General features: G+C 41.0%; 1 protein-coding gene and 2 long non-coding RNA genes across 5 annotated transcripts; all 3 read right to left on the reverse strand.

Annotated features, from left to right (window-relative positions):
• Positions 1–3,358: 3,358 nt before the first annotated feature.
• LOC124681208 lies at positions 3,359–6,609 on the reverse strand. The gene is made up of 10 exons (XM_047216149.1): positions 6,067–6,609; positions 5,886–5,951; positions 5,215–5,286; positions 5,018–5,080; positions 4,860–4,943; positions 4,644–4,784; positions 4,509–4,543; positions 4,383–4,438; positions 4,213–4,307; positions 3,359–3,696 (listed from the first exon to the last, which is right to left on the reverse strand). The coding sequence occupies exons 1-10, from the start codon at positions 6,607–6,609 to the stop codon at positions 3,478–3,480; spliced, it is 1,374 nt and encodes a 457-aa protein (XP_047072105.1). The 3' UTR covers positions 3,359–3,477.
• A 3,534-nt stretch (positions 6,610–10,143) lies between these two features.
• On the reverse strand, positions 10,144–13,008 carry LOC124681211. Of its 3 annotated transcripts, none has more exons than XR_006995774.1 (3): positions 12,817–13,008; positions 11,258–11,337; positions 10,144–10,529 (listed from the first exon to the last, which is right to left on the reverse strand). It is a non-coding gene; the product is annotated as an uncharacterized LOC124681211 (long non-coding RNA). The 3 variants fall into 3 exon arrangements; XR_006995773.1 differs by lacking the exon at positions 12,817–13,008 and adding an exon at positions 12,292–12,362; XR_006995772.1 differs by lacking the exon at positions 12,817–13,008 and having other exon boundaries at positions 11,258–12,271.
• A 314-nt stretch (positions 13,009–13,322) lies between these two features.
• Positions 13,323–13,880, reverse strand: LOC124681206. Its single transcript, XR_006995771.1, has 2 exons — positions 13,680–13,880; positions 13,323–13,512 (listed from the first exon to the last, which is right to left on the reverse strand). It is a non-coding gene; the product is annotated as an uncharacterized LOC124681206 (long non-coding RNA).
• Positions 13,881–16,528: the final 2,648 nt, after the last annotated feature.

Here is a 16,528-nt window from a genome sequence, read left to right on the forward strand (position 1 = left end):
TGGAACGGTGTTTCATTGGTGTTATATCAGACTTGCATACTACACCATGCAGTGGTATGCCGGGTCACCACAATGATCTTGATCATGTAGGGCAGCTCACAAGATCGATACATAAAGCACAAGGTGGAGAAGACAACCATCTAGCTACTACTATGGACCCATAGTCCAGGGATGAACTTCTCACGCATCACTTCGGAGGCGAGCATGGCGATGTAGATGCCTCCGACGATGATTTCCCCTCCGGCAGAGTGTCGGAAAGAGCTTCAGAAACCCCCGAGATGGGTTCGGTGATGGCGGCCGCGACGGAAATTTTCGTGGTTGGAGGCTCGGGTATCCAGGGTTTTCCCGAGAAGATGTATAAATAGGCGGAGAATTCAGGTTGGTGGGGCGCCTGTGGGCCCCACACCTACCCTAGGTGCGGGCCAGGCCTAGGCCGCGCCTAGGGGTGGTGTGGGCGCCCTGGTGCGCCTCTTCGTCCCCCCTCCAGACTTCGTCTTTTTTTCGGTAAAATATTGACTTCGGCTTTTGTTTCGTCCAATTCCAAGAATATTTTCTGTACAACTTTTCTGAAATACGAAAACAGGAGAAAACATGGAACTGGAACTTTGGCATCTTGTTAATAGGTTAGTGCCGGAAATCATGTAAAAGTGCAACGAAGTGTAAACAAAATATATATGAATTGGTGTAAAACAAGCATGGAGGATCAAAAATTATAGATACGTTTGAGACGTATCACACTCCCTGACGGTCCCTTCTATCCTTTATATAGGAGGCCAGGTCTCTAGTACCGTGACCGGGCCGATTACTTTGTAGGGAAGAACTCTAGGGTTTCATAATCTTGTCCTTATTCAACACACTACGAACATGGGCTTCGAATGCTTCATAGCTGCTAGATCACCTTCCCGTCGGCCCCTCCTAGCCTTTATATAGGAGTCCAGGTCTCTGATACCGATACCTGGATGGTTACATGGTATGGAAGAACTGTAGGGTTCCTTAATCTTCTGCTTGTTCGTGTTCAACACATGGGCTTTGAATGCTTCATAGCTGCCAGATTATATTGGTTTTCGTGGTCCTTAGCAGATCATCTGGTGGGCTTCCAGTTGCGTTGCACCAGGTATGTTCATAATGGGTACCCAATGAATCATGCCCATACCACCTCCCGTACAAACTGTAGAATTTTAGTAGCACCCAAGTCTCAATGCCGAAAGAGTCTTAAAATACAGAGGGAAAAGCATATCCAAGTTGGACTGAGTTTAAGGATAAATTTATGTATCCTTCGAACAAAATCAGTCTAAAACCTACAAAGAATAACGTTAATAACTCATCTATTAGTTCGTAAGAAAAGAATTATCCAACCAATTACCCAAAATCAGGTGCATGAAGTAGGGTATTAAAACATTTGAGTTTCAAGCAGGAGACGAGTTCGTGAGCTACGTAGAGGCGCATGAAGTGTAAGTGAAAGGATCGTATGCCGCACCTAGAGGGTGGGGGTGAATAGGTGGTACCAATGTTTAAGTTCTTTTTCAATTTAGGCTTGACACAAATGTAAATTCTCTAGATATGCAACAATGTGAATTTAGCTAAATGACAAGCTACACGACTAAGCAAGATACCACTAAGCAAGATACAACAATGCAATAAAGGGTAGAGGTAACCGAGAGTGGAGCACGCAGAGACACAAGGGATGGTTCCCATAGTTCCTTCCTTTTAAGGGGAAGTATGTCTACAATGGAGGAGTGTGGTTGTCACGAAGGCCCAACCAACGCCACAAATCCCTCACCCTATTCTCTGGTGAGCAACGCCACGAAGGCCTAGCTCACTTGTCCACTAAGGTATTTCCTCGAGGCGAAAACTAGACCTTTACAAGGTTCTTGGGACACGCATCTACAACCGAACTAGAGACTCCCAAGGTTGTTACAACACAAAAACAAGTTATCAATGAAGTAAACAACAACTAGGGTTTCCAGAGAAAACAGTAGCCAAAGGGGCCCTCAAGTGAATGAGGGGGAAATTCAAATCGCTTTGGTGAAGATATAGATCGGGGTCTTCTCCTTCGATTCTCCAAAGAAGGAGACGTGCCATGGTTCATGGTGGTTCTAGCTCATGAGGGATGTGGATAAGAGTGGAGACGTGCCATGGCTCGTGGTGGTCTAGCTCAACAAGGTGTCCACCTAATGAATTTCTTGGTCCATCGGTTTTGGCTTGAGTTTGCTTGAATTTTGTCCACGTAGACGTCTAGTAGGCTTGGGTCCCCTTCTTACAACATATTTCTAGAAAATTTCGATAAAATTGTTCTATTTTGTGTAACAAAACAAATTGTGTATGTATAAAGGGATTACACCTTATTTATTTTTAAACGAAACTTGTGGCAGGCATACTAGATGTATATATGTAGTTCTACATTTCTTCGAAATTTTCAAAGACCCGGAATACGATTTTTTTAAACGAGGATACTAGTGCTCGGGAGATACAAGCAACTGTCAAGTAGAAGTTCATTTTCTCGCAAGAGAATGCATCACCATGCCCAAATATGTTGCATATAAATTTCAGTCAAACGTTATAAAGTTTAACTACGTATAGTGATCAAAATATGAATATATACATTTCAAAGTTGATACCATTGTAATTACGACGAAATTTATTTCATATTACATACATGTAGTATCGTAGATGTTCATATTATTTTATACATTTTTTAGTCAAATTTGCAAAGTTTGATTTGTACGAAAAAGTATGTGCAAACACATTTTAGTTAGACTTGAGGGGTATAGATCAGAGGCGCTCATGGGATCCAGAGGCGAAGCGCGAAGCAGAGTTTCTATGGTTCATGATTGGCCACGGTCATCCTTGGTCCTAGATGAAAAATCGCAAGTGGGTCACCAGCCCGGCCATAATCATCGAGCGAGCATCCATGATCGGCAAGGTAAACCAGCCCGGCGAGTCTGATGTGTAGGGTCCGTTGGTTTGACTCTTGTTTAGCCTAGTACTAGGCACGTCACGTACCACGTACCAGGTCTCTAAACAATTCGAATGTTGTGTGTACGTGTCCGACATACGCGCACACGTAATAGAAGGACCCACCTTGCAGGACGGTTCATGTATATGCGTGCGTGGGACGTGGACCTGATGAAGCGTTGGCCCAATCAGGCAATCATGACTCATCACTTATGAGGAGTTGCTGTGTTGATCCTAGGCACCTAGTAGATGATAAAGTGTGGTTTATGCTATTCGCAAAAAAAAAAAAAAAAAAAAAAAAAAAAAAAAAGTGTGGTTTATGCTAAAGGTGCCCCCAAAATATGTTATTTTGTACTCTAACAAACAAGCAAGCAGCAACACGGGAGTAACATAACATAAAATCTTTGAAAATGTTTGTTAGCTTTGCTCATATACATCAACCAACAGCCAGCATTTCATTTGTAGCTGTAGCCCAATAGTAAGGACATATTACACATCAGAGTGTGCACCTCAGCATACTACTCACGATTCATACAAAACATTGTAGTGCCCAGGCATGTACAACACGGTGGCTGCAACTGGTGACACGTTCCCAGATTCAGGTGAAAATGTCATCTCAATACCACCATCAGTCATGTCAACTATGCCCATGGTGACGGCAATCCCGATGGCATTGACAAGCGCCACAATGGTAAGGTGGCTAGCTTCGCCAATGTCAGGACGTACTTCATCAGCACATAACTGTTGGCGACAAGGAAAAGTAGTATTAATCATACAGACTGAAAACTGCACAAGTGCACTGTGAACCAAATTCAATATCTAAGAGATCAACAGGCAAACTAAATGACACACTAGTTTCCTGTGTTGATTCCAAATAACCATCTAAAGCTATAAACTGCAAGCACACAAATACATACCAAACTCTAGCAATACAGACAAATATCGACATCTTAGAGACCAAAAGTCAAATTCAGGTGTGGTTCCATCAGAATTTATAAAACTGTGAAACCAGAGACAGAAGCTCTTGCTCCTTGTTGCCACCCTTTGCAGATGTGATTTTCTCACTTCCTATTTGTAACCATGTGATTGTTACCTCTAGTTTAAAGAATTTAGTGCCGGACACACAATATGATGATTATGCATACCCTTGGACACATGTCGCCAATCTTGATTGCTACTGCCAAGTAATGCAAAAGGAAAACTAATCTACTGAACCGTGAATCATGGATAGCCGGTGGGGAGGGCAATTCTTCTAACCTCAAAAATCGAGACATGGTCGGTCAGAAACCACTTATAATAGCTCTCCTTTGCACAAAGCTCAATCTCGGCAAGTGTCCTAAGAAGGGGCAAAACTGAACACAGAAACTGTTACGGACAAGAAGAAAAAGACATCAAGGCAACACAGTGCAAATGTTAACTGCTCTCACTTTTTGATGTGATACTGTCGGCCAACTCTCTCTCATGCAATTCTTCAGCAGAGAGCCTAAAACAGAAAGGTTTAATCAACAAAAGCTTAGTTTATATGTCATTTTTAAATAGCTTGAAAATATTACCCGTCTTCAATTAATGTCATCACAAAGTCCGATCCCTGAAAAATACATCCATCAACTTATAGCAGAGCCAATCATGTTAATGAATAGCATATTGCGCAATTTTAAGGTTTAACCAGAAAACACATATGTACGTACAGAAAAGGCGCGCTCAAATTGCGCATCTGTCATCCTATGAAGTCCACGAAGACAACTGTGCATAGCATTTTCAATTCGCTCTCTGAGACGTATAGCTTCATTTGTACGGACATCTTTATCTGGTATTGCTACAGCCTTTTCCTAAATATTCAAGCACTAATTTTAGTGTTAATGCAAAAATTAAAGCATAACGAGAGCAGTTAGACCGAGGATTACCAAGTAGCTGAAAATGAAAGATCGGTAGAAGCAACTCCCATCACCATCTGCCAGTCTGACGAAATGATACTTTTCCTGAAGAATCTATGAAGGGAATCTAAGTTAGAAAGGTCGAGTTAACAACATACTATACGAACAACATGCCATACAGCATATACCTCGAACTTTTGCATGAAAGTGGTGTTGTTATTATATTGCTCTGCAAATACCATCAGAGGTATCTACAAAACCAACATGGCAACCAGACAGGGTTGATCTCATGGAACAGGTAAATACACTTGAGAATTCAAAAGTATTTCAGTATAAAGTAAATAAGCAAAGATAGTATTCAATAAGTAGGTGACAGTTTTCGCACCTTGTTTCCTAGTTTGCGCTTGCTGTTGAAGCAATTATCATCATAACCATTCTCAGAAATGTCTTCTGACAGCTAGATCATAATTTGAAGATAAAACACAAGCAATATTAGCTTAAACTTTTGTAGGTCAGAAAATGAAGTTTACAATCATGCTTTAAGTTGCGTCTATAAGCATATTCAACCAAGTTTCCAATCAAGCTCCAGTTATTCATATAACCATTCCATCCAAAACATTAATGCTCATATCAGTGAAGAATCACAAGAAAGTCAAATTAGCCCTAAATATTCATCTTCTAGAGAAAATCTATGCTATAAGACAACAGGTGGAAATCTATGTCTAAGGACAGACTTATTAGCAAGTGACAATCGTACAGATTTAACATCAGGTTCAAATATTTCAGGTTATGAAACAAGAGCACGGTAAATCTGTGGAACCTATAAATAACTAATAACAATATCACAAAACTGGATGCCAGAGCATTCGGATTTCGTGGCCTCGATTATCCTTTGAATTAGCTAATTTGCACCATTCCAAATTTTGTCATGATTGCACAGAAATCAACCTAAGCACTATCCCGCTTCTGCATTACATACACCACAAATTTGCACAATTGATAAAAGAAAATGAAATCGGCCATAACATGTAATCAAGAACAAGATTTTGACAATACCTTCAAATTGCAACGACTTGTGAACTGCTTCAAGAATTTCTCTTTGGTGGCCGCGGGGCATATCACCTAATCCAGAGAGGCAAAGAATCCAAGAAACTCTCAGGAAACCAAGAAGCGTTCAAGGAGTCAAAGAACAATACAGCCCGTTGGGAAATCGCAAGCAGAAGTAATGAGGCATCACCTGTTTTTCGTCCGCCTTCCTGCTGACGACTTCAGCCGCCTCAGCGTCGGCGGAGGAGGAGGTGGTGGATGTGGAAAAGTCGCTCCGCTCTGAATCACGCGAGCAAGACGCCTGAGTAAGAACAGCGGCCTTGTCCCCCTTTCGGTCGGCACCTGGGCTACTACCCTCTCCGGGCTGCTCGTCGACCCGCTCGAGGTGGGCGGAGGAAGGTAGCCGAGAGGAGGCATTGGTTCTTTCCTCGGTATCCGCGGCGTCGGCGGAGGACGTACTGTCCCTGGAGCCACGAGAGGAAGATGGGGGAGAAAGAGGGGCGACCTTCTTGCCCTTTCCGTTGACCGCCGCGGCGGCGGAGCCCGAGCCATCGATACCGGGGATTCTTCCCTCCCCGGACTGCTCGACGCCGGAAGGAGGTGGCGGCGAGGCGAACTCGGCCGGGGCGGCGCGCGGCGCCCCAGTGGTGAAGGCGGTCTTGGAATCCTTGCTCTGGTGTTGCTGGTTCACATGGACCGGGTCGTCCTGGTCTTTTCCTGGACCTGTCGCCATCGTGGTCGTGGCGCCAGGTGGAAAATTCGCAGGAGCGTCCCGGTGAGGACTGTTTGGTAATTCGCAAATCTGAGCAAGGCGTGGAGAAGAACTATTGGTTTGTTAATCGGGAGAAGTATGGGTGGTTATTTATAATGGTTTTGTGGCACAAGCTACCTCTTGCCAAATGTAATCCGTGGTGTATTTATACAAATGTATAGTCATTTGGAATTCCACGCAAAAAATATACTCCCACCGTCCATAAATTTGCCTAGAGTTTGACTAAATTTGGATATATCTAGACCTAGTTTAGTATATAGATACATCCATATTTTGATAAAATTGAGACATCTTTTTATGGATGGGAAAGTACTAATTTAGAATTTCTAATTCTTTCTCACTAGGATAAGACAATTTTATATACTCCATCCGTTTCTAAAAATAACTTCTTAACTTTATCTAGATACGGATGTATAGCTATAGATTTATCCTTATCTAGAAAAAGTTGCAAAACTTTTTCATGAGTGGACGGAGTATGCCACATTTCTTAATACAAGTCAATGCAAGAAAATGTTTTGGTGTTCTGTTTCACGAGCGCTTTTTCGGAAACATAACAAAAATGTGTATTTACAAGCGTAACAAAGTATTGGAACTGAAGTGTGAGATCCTAATAGGATACCACGTGTTCTTAAAAAACATCAAAATTAATTCAGCTTTGCAAATTGTGGAAAAAAAGACAAAATGGCATTTTTTTCCAATTGATGCAAAGTTTCATTTTGATCCATCATTCCCATTTTCTTCACAAGGCCACAAAATAAAAAAATCAATGAAATTTCGCAGATATTGTTCAACGCCTCTAAGTAAATCAATAACTCAACTTTATATAAGGTTCTAAAGATGGCTATCACGGAGACAACCACCAATTTTTTTTCAATAAAGTGCATTTTTTATTGAGATCCAAACTTTGCATCAAGACGATAGAAGTATGCACAATCCTTAGAACGGTTGAGATTGATCCTCATGTTAAGTGCAAATAGGAAGCACAAATTATTATTGGTATTAAATCAGTTTATGTAACTTTATATGTGCTAACTAGGCTTTTTGGAATATTTTTATTCGAAAATATTCATCATAACATGGAAGTATTTTGGATCTACATAGCCACACTCCACCGTGTGGATGAGGCCACTTTGAAGTTACTATGAGGCGTGTAAGATTAATTCCAAACTACTATATCTAAGAGCTAGATGTTAGATCCGTTGGATCGACTAGGCTAGATGCAATCGGTAGAAATATGGCTGTCTGTATACTGCGAGTTCTGAGAGAGATCGAGAGAGACAGGGGCATACCTTCTCCCTTCGAGGAGGAGCCTTCAGACGTCGACATGGTGGCAGCGGCGGATGGGCGAGGGAGAGGTGGTGGTGGCGGTGCTTCCCGTCACTACTGCGAACCCTAGATCGGTAGGGATATCGGTGGGGTGTACGGCGCGCGACGAACCTCGTATCATGTGCCGCCGGCCCCCACCTCATTATATAGTGCAGTGCGACAGGGGGCCGTCAACCATAGTGGGTTGAGCGCCCCCGATCAGGACGCAGGTCAAGGGGCCTGGTGGGCCGTTGGGCCCACTCGGGAAAGAGATCATCCTAACACTAGAAAGATGGATGGGCTCCAATTCACACTACCGGAAATTACATGGTTGCCGAGTGCCGAGAACTCTCACAAAGCCTCACCCTAAACCGAATTTCGGGATAAAACAATTGACAAAGTACAACACTCATCAATATTGATTATTTGCCGAGTGTATTGTTTGACCAGTCGGGTAACACCTGACAAACATGTTTTTGCTGAGTATAGTTTAGCTGGTGTGGCACTGGGCACTGACGTTGCCAGCTGTATTTAGGTCTGTGCTGAATGTCAGTGACACTCGACAAGTACATCTCACTAGTAGAAAAAAGGACTTCCATCCCAACCCATTAGTCCCCAAATATTTTAACCCGAGACTAATGGGGTCTTTAGTTCCGGTTCCGCCGGTGAACCGAGACTAATGCTCCGATCCGGGACAAAGGGTACCCTTTAGTCTCGGTTGGTAACACCAACCGGGACTAAAGGGCTATGGTGGGCTGTGGCCGGCGCAGGCCTCTTTAGTCTCGGTTGGTAACACCAACAGGGACTAAAGGTTATTTTTCTGGTTTTTACTCCACACGCACCCTTCACCCCCCCTGTGGATCGTCTTTTTAACTCTGTAAAATAGAAAAGAAAATGATAGAAAATTCAAAAAATAAAATCTTTTGAGATTCTTGTATGTTACGCAACCTACTATTATGGAAAAATTAAGAAATTCGAATTTTCACTTATTTTGCAAAAAAATGTTTGAAAAATGGTAAAACCGCATTAACTTTTGCATACGACGTCGGAAAAAAACGTATAATATATCAAAATCATCGTGGGAAAAAGTTACATCCAAATTCACCCGGTTAGTCAATTTTTAGATTCTCAAAAGTCCAAATGAAAATATGAAAGCAGGAAGATTTTAGTTTTTGCTATAAATTACGGATTTTATATTTTTATTTTTTATAAAAATAAAATGAATAATTGCATCCTGCATAAAGATTACTATTACTTTTACCCAATTTTTAGATTTTCAAATTTTTAGGTTTTAGGTTCGGCAAAAAAAATTTAAAAAATTAAAAAAATTAAAAATACAAATTAAAAAGTTAATGTTTATTTATTTATTCAAGTTCATTATTACATCATTACTTTTGTTTATTAAAAGAATTATTTGAAATTCAAACAATAAATAAATGTGACATCGACCAACATGTTAATATGATTGATATGATACTAGTATCACATACATGCGCGCGAAGCACTTGGATGCAGGACGGAATGAAACTCGGAAGTTAAGCGTATTAGTGTGGGAGGATGGGTGACCGAGCAGGAAGTGTGACCACGAGTAAGTATATAATTTGAGTAGAGATAAGTGTAGTTAGAGATATAGACTAAACTATGCAAATAACGGTAATAATAGAAATTCTGAAAAAATAGAAAAAAATGGAGTGAAAAAAATAAAAATAAAAAAATTACAAAATCTGGAGATATTTTCGCCCGATGCGCGGAACCACGTGGATGTACCTTTAGTCCTGGTTCGTAAGCAACCGGGACTAAAGGGGGGGGTCTTTAGTCGCGATCCTTTAGTCCCGGTTAAAAAATACAAATTAAAAAGTTAATGTTTATTTATTTATTCAAGTTCATTATTACATCATTACTTTTGTTTATTAAAAGAATTATTTGAAATTCAAACAATAAATAAATGTGACATCAACCAACATGTTAATATGATTGATATGATACTAGTATCACATACACTAGATTTAGATGTGCGCCTTGGCGCACGACCCCGTAAAAATCGCACAAATTTACACTTTAAATAACAACGATAAAATAAGGTGTAAAAAGATAATATGTTTCCTAAGTTTTACAAAATAAAGTCAGTAGAATGAAATTAGGATAAAGCACACGAAATCATAAACAATGTAGCAAATGCTTATATAAACATGATGGACCAGAACATCTGTTTAACTAACTTCACAAGGATCAGTGTTTCTTATATTTTTCCTTCACAAACATGTACACATAAGAAACTAATTTTTTAACTAACTTCGAAGGGAGCAGGACTTAGTGCCTTATAGCGTTTTGACTAACTTCAGAAAAAGTGGGGTTTCTATTTTAACTTTCCCATGCTTACGAACATAACATATTTAACTAAAATTTTACAATAAAGGTACTAAACCCCACTTCTTCTGAACTTAGGAACCAACTTATACCGTCCTTATCATCATTAGTTCTTTTTTTAATTTGTCAAAATTCCTCCTTTCTTCAGTTTCTACATGGAACGATCCTTCCCACATTATGTGTATGCTTCCGCGAGAACAGGCATTGAGCTGCATGAAGGAAGATAAATGGCTTTATCAAGCGGTGAGCTACATAAGTGAAAGGAAATGATTAGAATTTTTTGAGCTTTCCATTGCTCACATGGTCCAGTATCAACTTCGAAGTACCATGATATTCAAATTAGACTGGAATGTTGAAACAAGTTATTTGAACAAAATAAGTATATCTTTATATTCTATCAAAGGTGATGCAAATATTATCGTGGTAAAGTATCATGTTGAATATGCTACTTCTTCATGGCACGCGCTCAACAAAAATCTGACCAAGGTGCAAGGAAGTATCCGTGTGAAATAGATCGCTTGTTATAGTATTTACAAAGTTCAAGCTTAAATTTACTATTGTCAGCGAGTTTACCTTTTCATGGATTTTTTTTTATTAAAAACCAAAAGTACCAACCTCATAACCTGATTTTGTTGTTTGATGAAACATCTGTCTATAGCCTAAAAGTTCCAAATTGGACCGTTTCAAAATAACCAGCAGGAAATTACTTACCGGTGCTTCTATTCTACTTAGTTACCGCAAACAAAGAATTAAAAGTTTCGTGGTAACTAATATGAGAAGCAAGGAAAACATGGACGAAACTGGAAGGCTAATATTTAGAAAAAAATGAGAGCTAATCATTTATGATACTACGTACATCCACAGATGACAAATAACCATTTTCTCTCTCTGAGGAAGAAACATTCATGAAAGGGGAACAGGGAAGAATCTTATTTACCTGAACGAAAACAAAACCGATAGTTTGTGGTTGTGCAGAAAATACAATATGACGGCCTAGCACCTTCTTTCGAACACAGCCTAATTGCAGAAAATACAAAGTGGACATCAGCATCACAACATCTTATAGGTGCACTGTGCATCCAAAATCGAAATACCATGTCTAGGCATGAAAAGAATCTACAATTATTGTAGTAGCTGAACCATGATATGGTCGAACAGGCTGCAAAACTACAACTCAAGACCACTGAAATGTGGCGCACGAGTGTATTCCAGTGAACTGTAACATGTAGATTTTCCCATTCTATCTCTGGGCTTCCATTTCATTACATTTTGGGTTGAAACTTTGCGGTTGCCAAACTCCAGTTTTTTGTGGTGTGATATATTGGTTTGATTTCAGTTGGCAAACAACGAATTTGTAATGACCATTTGTATGGTGAACTGAAGAGACATGCACAATGGAGTAAGAGGGCAAGATGCGGATACACTCTTCGAGAAACATAGCTAGTAGCTCATACGGTTTATCTAATTGGTAATAAACGAATGGAAACAAAGATGTGTCTACATAGTATTGATAACTTAGTGCCCATCTAGAAGCTCATATGAAGCTGTAGGAACATTTGCATATGCCACTTCTGCATGAAAATAAAACAGGGGGACTAAACAGCAGAGCCTAAAAGGGTAACATAAAGCAAGATATGCTTGAACCACATAAAGAGATGTGTCAAATCGATCCATGAATAAAAGCAATGACGACGGACATACGACATGCATAAAAAATTGATAGCCATGGTTATGCACATACTTTACTGAATATATGACATGTTCAGAAAATCCAGATCTACAACTTGAAAAGACAAATCTTAGTTCACTAAATATACATAATATAGTTTCCCTTTACATTTGTCTAGTGTATTGTTATGGTTTCAAATGCCTCCGTCTCAACGCAATATGATAGCACAAATACAAATTAGTGGAAAGGGGAACTTCTCTAGACAACCAAAAAAGGAAAAAAGTGCCAACTCGGAGGTGTACCGGGATAAGAAGACAGTTGAACTGATACTATTCTTATTGATTGAAAAACTGAAAAGGCATGCCGATTTCCATCTCTCGGTAACACAAACCAACCAAAGAATTGGTATATGTACTGAAATAATTAAAGGTTTTTCGAGTAAAGCAAGAGAAATAGCTAAAAACATTTGTCTAACCCTGGCTTATCAGAGCAAGTAATTTAAGGCATAGATATAACAAAATGATTGGATGCAACAAAATACAAAAGATATTGTTTCAAAAAGATTTGGATAAAAGCAAGAGGTTCCAGCAAAGCAAACCGGTAAATCAATAATGTCACTTCAAACGAACTACAACATTCATATTTTTTCTTTCAATTTCAGTTTAAAATGAGCTTCAAACTATCAGCCAAAGTACAATATGAAAAGCTACATATATAACTACATGATCAGTTTCATAATGTACCACAAAATTTGATATTTGTCGACAAACCCGTCGCTGAACTGCCATATATTTGTAAGTAGTTCACGGAGAGAGAACAACTTATACCTTTTTCATTTACCTCTGACTACCGACACCCATAGGTAAAGAAGAAAGCAGATGCTCAGGGACGAACCACATCCTGATACTCTGAGAATTACTTGAATTACTTGCTACTGAAAGTGTAACATAAACTGAGAAGTTTGACAGTTTGAACAACTTGAAGCTGAAAGTGTCACTTGAACTGAGAAGCTTGGCAGCGTGTATAATGTAAGACGAGTGCAATGTGTTGATGGTGCAAAGCAGTGTTCGGAGGCCAAAGAAGCTGAAATGCAGGTCACTATGTGTGAGAATTACTTGCTGCTGAAAGTATGGCTTAAATTAATGGCGCCAACGAAAATAGCAATAGCCGATTCACTTTGGCCACGAGTGCGGATAGCATCTCGATTGAAATGCAGTGCGCAGTTACCCCACAAGTCAATCTGTATCCCGTGACCACCGGAACGATAAGAAGTAGATTAAACCGAATAGCAACCAAGAAAACATAAACCTAATGAGCGAATAAATGATGCAATACTAAGTCCTAGATAGCATATAGAATTGTGCAACATACCTTGGTGAACAATAACCATGTTGTTGCCCATCTCATTGGCCATTGCTCTAAGTCCAAGCGCTTAAGTACTAATTTAAAACCAGCCTGAACAATCTTTAAATAGAAATACCATGAGAATGTTACCAATATACTCTGGCTCGAGTGCTGGTGACCTGTGCATCCACAAGAAATACATCCCAGCTTCAGAAAATCATAAATTATGGCGGTGAAACAAACAAACTTTACACATAAATTTCTGAAATGAATATTGGGCTGCAAGGGAATCATTGCCTGATGGAGTTGATCTAGAGATGAAGAAGAAGGCATGACAAAACTTTACCTAGAAATTTGGGCCGATGCAAGCCGTGTACTCGCGACGATGCTGCCTGCGGGGTCAACGGCGTGAGGTGGCGCTGATCCCGGCGACAACAACATCAACGACATGAGTCGGCGCTGCTTCAGGCAAAGGCTGCACCGGCGTTGACTGCGTGAGACATCACTGCCTCCCGTCGACGCAGCGAAGGTATGCTTCTCATCTCGCACCGCACTTAAAATGTAAAATAACACTTCATGAAAGGCCAAGAGTGGGAAAATTTCAAGGAAAATGCAAACTAATTCAACGTTTATTCTAAAATAACAGATGAGGAGCATCCAAGTTTAAAGTTTCTAAAATACAAGGCTATGAATAAACCTCAACAACGGAGAACATAATAATTACCTCTGTTTGGTTTCAAGACATGCCATTTGCAGCTGAATTTGTTTTCTTTTTTTGTATACGTAGTTGAGTATGAGTATTTGAGACAAGCATGCATTTACCAGTTTGGTTGACAGTAAAATTGGCAAGAGAACAAGACACTAAGCTGAATAAAATCTTGGTTAGGCCATGAAATGGGGGAGGAAAGTAGCCCTTCGCCTCCAGGGAAATATTGCAGAGGACGACTAAAATCCGCAAATAAAAAACTGAAGAATGTAAGAATGCAAATTAAAATCAAAACTATGAAAATACCATAGGGCCATTTACATACAAAAGTAAGCTAAAAACACCCCACAGTATTGTACCCATAATGTACTCAAGAGGCTAAATATTTTATACTGTAGAGCACAGATGTATCAGTATCAAACAATATTTATCAATGGATATAAGCATCTATAAGATGAAAAAAACTCCCATCTCAACCTCTTCATATCAGTATCAAACAATATTTATTGCTGATAGATTAAGTAACATTCAAATCATATATTAGGTTTGGTTATTCCCTGAATCAACCGAAAAATCAAATGGGAAAACAAGAAAAAGCTATAGATGTGAAAGCTTTGCTGTACACAACACATATGCAGGGTTGAGTGGGAGGAGGATCTCACCGGAGGTACTCTGTAATGGCAAGTTCAGTGGAGGGGCGGCCTTGGCATCAGAGGCAATAGTATCACCATTCTGCTTGCCGGCCGGCCGGAGTGAGCCTCTCTGTTCTAGATCCCGGTGCAGCAGTCGTGCGACCTTGGCGATGAGGAGAGAGAAAGGGGAAGAGCAGACCATGGAGATGAGGAGAGAGAAAGGGGAAGAGCAGACCATGGGGTGGCAGCCACCCTGCTCGACTTCCTCTTCCCTTTGGCCGGGGAGGACAGAACGGGGAGAGATTAGGCTAAGGGAAATCGCCAGAGATGGCGACGGCCGGGAAAACGATGGAGGCGGGGCCTGGCTCCTTCGTGATGCACTGGTCCGCCTACAGCTCCGTCAAGGGAGAAGGCTGTGCCCCTTCCCAGCGATGGCCCGCGCGGCCGAGATCCTCGCGCTCGCCACCTCTACATCGTCGCCGCCGGCTGCTTTTTAGAGAGGGAGAGGAGATGAGACGGGGGAGGGAGACGAGAAAGACGGGGAGGGAGAGGGAGGCGTACCCGCGAGCGACCCCTCCAAGACGGGCGAGGCGGCGGGGGCGCGAGGCGGCGGCGAGGACGGAGCGGGTTGGAGGAGGAGAAACCAGAGGGGATTGGGGGAGCGAAGCGTGCGGGGGATTGGGCAGCGTACTGGGCCAGGCGGGCTTTTAGTGACCCATGGATAAAAAGTGGGTCTGTGGGAGGGCCTCAGCGCCCTGAACGGAACGACGGCCGAGATCGCGCCACGTCAGCTCGATCGGACGGCCGAAAATCCAAAGCGCTGTGAGAGCTCCATGGGGGTGCAGCAATCATACCGTGAGATGCGCGCGAAGCACTTGGATGCGGGACGGAATGGAACTCGGAAGTTAAGCGTGTTAGTGTGGGAGGATGGGTGACCGAGCGGGAAGTGTAACCACGAGTAAGTAATTTGAGTAGAGATAAGTGTAGTTAGAGATATAGACTAAACTATGCAAATAATGGTAATAATAGAAATTCCGAAAAAATAGAAAAAATGGAGTGAAAAAAATAAAAATAAAAAAATTACAAAATCTGGAGATATTTTCGCCCGATGCGCGGAACCACGTGGATGTACCTTTAGTCCTGGTTCGTAAGCAACCGGGACTAAAGGGGGGGTCTTTAGTTGCGACCCTTTAGTCCCGGTTGCACAACCGGGACTAAAACCCCTTACGAACCCGAGACTAAAGGGTCTTTTTCTACTACTGCTAGTCCAGTAGTGTTAATTAGTATTGGTTTTCCATTACTTCGATCACCACATCTTCTCAAATGCCTTCGGAAGATGGTATTAGACTATTGGATATTGCGTCACCTAGCTAGTGTAATATTTGGGGCCAAATATTACAATCAACAATTAATTAAAGTGAAAAAACTGGCCATATAAAATTTTACTACAAAATAAACCATGGACCAATGTCGAATTTACTACAGAGTTCATGTCCGTAAGTGATCAAACTATATCAAAGCTTCAAAAAATTCTGCTCGTGAAGAAAATCATTTCTCATCAAACTAGGCAAAGTTGGTGCACATGGCAGCGAACATTTCTTAGATTACTATGTATGGTGTGACTGAACTTCTCAAAGTTAACTTGAGCTTCGGACGATGCTTTACCACCCATACATATCATGTCTTTCTGGGTGCTGATTCTCTTATCACTCCAGTTACCAGAATAAAGAATTTGCATGCTTGTTAAAACTTTTGCTCCGGCCATGAGGAATCTTGCCAGTTCCATCTCCCCTTTAGTGCCACGATACTCTACAAATACCACACGTTTGAGATGCTTATTTAGGCACATAATTTTGT

Source organism: Lolium rigidum, unplaced genomic scaffold, assembly GCF_022539505.1.
Source record: "Lolium rigidum isolate FL_2022 unplaced genomic scaffold, APGP_CSIRO_Lrig_0.1 contig_35691_1, whole genome shotgun sequence".
Lineage (NCBI taxonomy): Eukaryota > Viridiplantae > Streptophyta > Magnoliopsida > Poales > Poaceae > Lolium > Lolium rigidum.

What these genes read in the sequence shown, in the direction of transcription:
- LOC124681208 (XM_047216149.1), bottom strand. Translation starts at nt 6,609, where the DNA reads ATGGCGACAGGTCCAGGAAAAGACCAGGACGACCCGGTCCATGTGAAC. An exon ending in CTTTCATTTTCAGCTACTTG is followed by an intron (nt 4,785 to 4,859) that starts GTAATCCTCGGT and finishes TTGAATATTTAG; the next exon opens with GAAAAGGCTGTAGCAATACC. An exon ending in ATGACATTAATTGAAGACGG is followed by an intron (nt 4,439 to 4,508) that starts GTAATATTTTCA and finishes TTTCTGTTTTAG; the next exon opens with GCTCTCTGCTGAAGAATTGC.